Source organism: Eutrema salsugineum, unplaced genomic scaffold (assembly GCF_000478725.1).
Source record: "Eutrema salsugineum unplaced genomic scaffold, Eutsalg1_0 scaffold_8, whole genome shotgun sequence".
NCBI classification, from domain to species: Eukaryota; Viridiplantae; Streptophyta; class Magnoliopsida; order Brassicales; family Brassicaceae; genus Eutrema; species Eutrema salsugineum.
The window spans coordinates 8,376,961-8,382,004 of record NW_006256414.1 but is presented as its reverse complement, the minus strand read 5'-3'; the positions used below and the strand labels follow the sequence as shown (position 1 = coordinate 8,382,004).

General features: G+C 37.4%; 1 protein-coding gene across 1 annotated transcript; it reads right to left on the bottom strand.

The window, feature by feature from the left end:
* Window positions 1–2,425: 2,425 nt before the first annotated feature.
* Window positions 2,426–5,044, bottom strand: LOC112082226 (DNA ligase 1). Its single transcript, XM_024149703.1, has 2 exons — window positions 4,897–5,044; window positions 2,426–4,202 (listed from the first exon to the last, which is right to left on the bottom strand). Exon 2 carries the CDS (start codon window positions 4,194–4,196, stop codon window positions 2,679–2,681), a length of 1,518 nt encoding a protein of 505 aa, XP_024005471.1. The 5' UTR covers window positions 4,197–4,202; window positions 4,897–5,044; the 3' UTR covers window positions 2,426–2,678.

Here is a 5,044-nt window from a genome sequence, read left to right as displayed (position 1 = left end):
TTTGACCTCCATCCTATAGGCGACAGCAGTTCAGATGGGACAGACAAACCAGTTCAGTCCAAACGATCCACCAAGGTACCTGCTTATCTTCAAGACTATTATTGCAATGTGACAGAAACAGACATTCCTTATCCGTTAGTGAATTATGTGTCTTATAGTCAACTATCTGAAGACTATAAAACATATCTTTGTTCTGTCACGATGCATCCTGAACCAACTACCTTTAGAGAAGCCAAAAAGTTTGATGAATGGCTTCAGGCAATGAATGAAGAACTCATTGCTCTCGAGAGATCACAGACATGGGTCATTTGTTCATTACCTCCCAACAAGCACGCTATTGGTTGTAAATGGGTCTATAAGGTCAAGCTGAATTCCGATGGTTCTTTGGAACGCTATAAAGCAAGATTAGTCGCTAAAGGCTACACACAAGAGGAAGGAGTTGACTTTGCAGACACCTTCTCGCCTGTAGCGAGATGACAACGGTTAAGACCTTATTATCTGTTGCAGCTGCAAAGAAATGGAGCTTAAGTCAGCTTGCTATATCCAATGCTTTCCTCAATGGTGACTTGGATGAAGAAATATACATGACTCTTCCTCCAGGATACACACCAAGACAGGGGGAATGTTTACCTCCGAATGCAGTCTGCAAACTACAAAAATCCTTATATGGATTAAAGCAAGCTTCAAGACAATGGTTTCTCAAGTTTAGTGCCACACTTTTGAAGCTTGGATTCCATAAATCTCATGCCGATCACACTCTTTTTGTGAGAAATGTTGCAGGGAAATACACTGCTGTTCTCGTCTATGTAGACGACATTATTATAGCCAGCAATGATGATGATGACGTTTCACAACTAAAGACAGATCTTCAGACGTTTTTCAAGGTTCGTGATCTCGGTCCATTGAGGTATTTTCTTGGTCTGGAAATAGCTAGGAATGCCTCAGGGATCTATGTTTGTCAACGGAAGTATACGTTAGAATTGCTAGATGAAACTGGATTACTAGCCTGCAAACCATCTAGTGTCCCTATGGATCCAAATGTGAAGCTTTGTCTAGGTAGCAAGGAACCTCTTATGGAAAATCCTGAATCATATAGAAGATTGGTGGGAAAGATGATGTATTTGACAATAACACGCCCTGATATCACATATGCGGTTAATCGTTTATGTCAATACACATCTGCACCGAAACAATCTCATATGAAAGCTGCTCTCAAAGTGTTGCATTACTTGAAGGGAACAATAGGACTTGGTTTGTTATATTCAGCAGATTCAGATCTCGTGTTAAAAGGATTTACTGATGCTGATTGGGGTTCATGTCCTGATACATGAAGATCTACATCTGGATATTGCATGTTCTTAGGTCCATCTCTAATCTCTTGGAAGACTAAGAAGCAACCTACAGTTTCACATTCTTCAGCAGAATCTGAATACAGGGCCATGAACTTTGCAAGTAGAGAGATTCAATGGCTCGTCAATCTCCTAACTGAGCTACAGGTCCCTCAGAACCATCCTGTGGCTTTCTTCTGCGACTCGACAGCTGCAATGAGCATTGCAAAAACCCCCGTCTTTCTGAGCGCACGAAGCACGTGGAGTTAGACTGTCATCAAGTTCGTGAACGTGTAGAAAATGGTTTGATCAAACTACTTTATGTTCGCACGGATTCACAACTCGCAGATGTTTTTACAAAAGCTCTGTTTCCAGTTCAATTCAACAAGTTATTATCCAAGATGGCTCTCATTTCAATATTCTCACCATCTTGAGGGGAATATCAGAATATGTGGTTTACTTCGGTTATATTAGCTAGATTGTAAACCAATGTACTGATTAACCAGAGTGTGACTGAGTATAAATACTCTTTTGTACCAAAACAATCAATCGAATACACAGAAACTTTCTCTTCTTCTTGATTCTTCTCTCATGATAGTGTTGTATTTCTCTTCTTCCCCTTAGATGGAAAAGAAGTTCCTGCTGCACTTTTCGGATTTGATTTTCTTTTGTTTTCAGATGCAGGTGCAGGAGTCTCCATTTCATCTTCTGCTTCTTCTGGAACTGCAACTGATTTCTCGATGAAGCTGTTTCGAGATTTGGATTTGGAAGAGTCGGTGTCGGTGACCGGGGGAAAAATTGTCGATCCAGGTCTTCCATGTTTTCTTTTTATTTACACTTAATAATGGTAAAAGATAAAAAAAAATGAGAGAGAGAGTAGAATGTTCAAAAATGTGAATCACATTATGTGATATTGATAATATGTAAATTTACTACACACATTCAATACGCACCAACATTTATCATCCTAAATGCGAAATAAATTGAAATCTTATGAACATAATGTTTTTTCCGGGTTATTCGGGTCCCAGATGAATCCGAACCTAAATCAAAAACACAATGTGACCGAGGTCCTTTCGGATCGTATTTTAGCTCAGGACTAATCAAGACTCGAGATTAATTTTTTCTTTTCAAAAAGGACTACAATACATAAAGAATTACACGGATGTAAAACATCAAAGGTACAATAACCAAACTAATTTGTCACAACTCAACAGAGAGAAAAACAAAAAGTCCAGTGCAACTGTCAAGAAACATGTTAGCCTCAGTTTCTACCTGCATGTTGCTATGTCTCTACTAACATTTTTCCGTGTTCCCATCATTGCTCTCCCTCTGCACTTCTAATCTGATTCACAATTTCTTCTTTGTCTCCATTAAGGCTTTTATTTTTCCATCAATCTTCTCCAGCTTCATTTTCAGCTTACCAATGCCATTACCCTTCTTCTTGATTTCATTAAGCTTCTTCACATCTTTTTCTTTGTTTTCTTCTCCTTTGTTTGCTTTTTTACCCTTGGAAGATGCTGTGACGTCAGTATTAGCTTTCATATCTTCTTCAGCCTCTATCTTTTTCGTTTCCTTTGATTCTTTCTTCTTGTTCTTCTCTTTCTCTTTCTTCTTTGTTTTCTTCCCCTCTTGATCACCCTCTCCAAATTCTCCATTCTTGTTCTTCTTCTCTTCTGTGTTGCCTTCCTCTGCCTTAGCTTCTGGTTCTTCAGATTTAGTATCTCTGGATAACACTTCAGTGTCAAGGCTTTCCTGCTGCTTCTTGTCATCTTTGTTATCTTTTTCGTCATTCTTCTTCTTTGGCTCTTTTTTCTTTTTCTGCTTCATTTGTCCTTCATCCTCATCCTCATCTTCTGCTTCTTTCTCATAAATCTCATTCATTTCCTTTTTCTTCGCCTTATCTTTATTCTTCTTTTTCTTTCCCTCCTTATGATCTTCTTCTTTCTTCTCTTGATCTGTTCCAGCATCTTCTTTCTTCTTTCCTTTATCTTCTTCCTCAGGCTCATCCTTCTCTCCCTTTTTCATCTTCTTTTCTTTATCAGCATTCTTCTTTTTTAGCTTTGCACCTGATTCATCCTTCTCTTTCTTCTTATTTTTTTTGGCGGCTTCTTCTTCTTCTATCCCCTCCTTTCCTGGTGATACATCCTCGTGTTTCGTCTCTATACCCTTGTTTTTCTTCTTGTCTTCTTCATTTTGCTCTTTCACATTTACAATATTGTCTATAGCCTCCATATCATGTTCTTTTTTCTCTTTCTTCTTCTTTCCTTCAACCTCTTCCTTAGGCTCATCCTTCTCTCCCTTTTTATTCTTCTTCTCTGCACCATTGAGTTTCTTTTCTTTCATCTTCTTGTCTTCCTTACTCTTGGATTCTTCTTTCGGTTTCTTCTCTTTAGCCGCCTTCTTTTTCTCCTCTGCACCTGATTCATCCTTCTCTTTCTTCTTATCTTTACCTTCTCCTTCTTCTTTTAACTCTTCTTTTAACTCCTTTCGTTGCAATACTTCCTCGTGATTCTTCTCTTTATCTTTTTTTTCCTCATCTTGCTCTTCCACTTCCATATCTCCATGCCCTTCTTTATGTTTCCCATGTTTCTTGAAAACATTTTCTTCGTCTTTCTTCTTGTCATTTTTATCTTCTTCTACCTTTGAGTCATCCTTCTTGTACTTTATTTTTTCTTTTTCCTTTTCCTTCTTTGATTTCCCTCCACTCTCTTCTTCTTTGTTTTTTGTTTTAACCTTCTCAACAGACTTGGCCTTTACTTCCATCTCCAACTCAACATTCTCTCCCTTCTTGTTTGAATCCACTTCCTGCGTCTTCATGTTTACATGAAGTTTCTCTTTCTTGACATTTTCTTCGTTCAGTGACATAATTCCCTAATAGACAAAAAACACTTTTATTGTAAAATAGTTCATAATAGAAAACTGTTGGCAACAGTAATGGTTTCTCTCTACAGTTCAATTCGTTTTTCTGTGGCCAAGGATATCATATAATCAAAACCAATCAAATACTTTAAATCAGTTGACCCGTCAATGGATCATACGGAAGTTTGTCAATCAACAATCGAGAATATTCAGAAAGTTGATGAAAACATTTGTAAGATTTTTTTTTACAAATAATGTTGTGGATGAGAATGGAAGCATATATATAAGAGACTCTCTGCAAATTTCTCACGAATCTAAAGCCAAACCGACCAGCAACCAAATTATATGCGGTTCGTGCATTAACAATAAGTTTGGAAGCAGGGACGACCAAATCGAACAAGTTTAAGCCATTCTTTCTGTTATTTTGATCTTTGATTTTTAATATACTGAGACCTTTGGTTTTATTACTTATATTTACGATGCTTGACTCTTAACAGAACAAACAGCTAGACAGAACACGTTTAAGCCTTTCATTTTTTTGTTCGCACCCCAATCTACCAAGTAAAGAGCAGTAAATCATAAAAAAAGAACCCAAATTTTCAGATATATAAGAAGACTGGAAATACAGGGAATATTCATAAGAAACATAATACTTTTGGGTCAGAGATCATATGGTCGGTAAAGAAGAGAAAAAGAACTTATGTACCTTAGATTTTCCGAAGTTGTTGCTTTTATTAAATGTTGTAGTTATGTTTTGAGAAAGACGATCGAACTGATCTGAATTGGATCTGAGATGGGTTTTGGATATATATAATAAGAGACGATGAGTGTGACGCTGTAAACATACGCGTTGG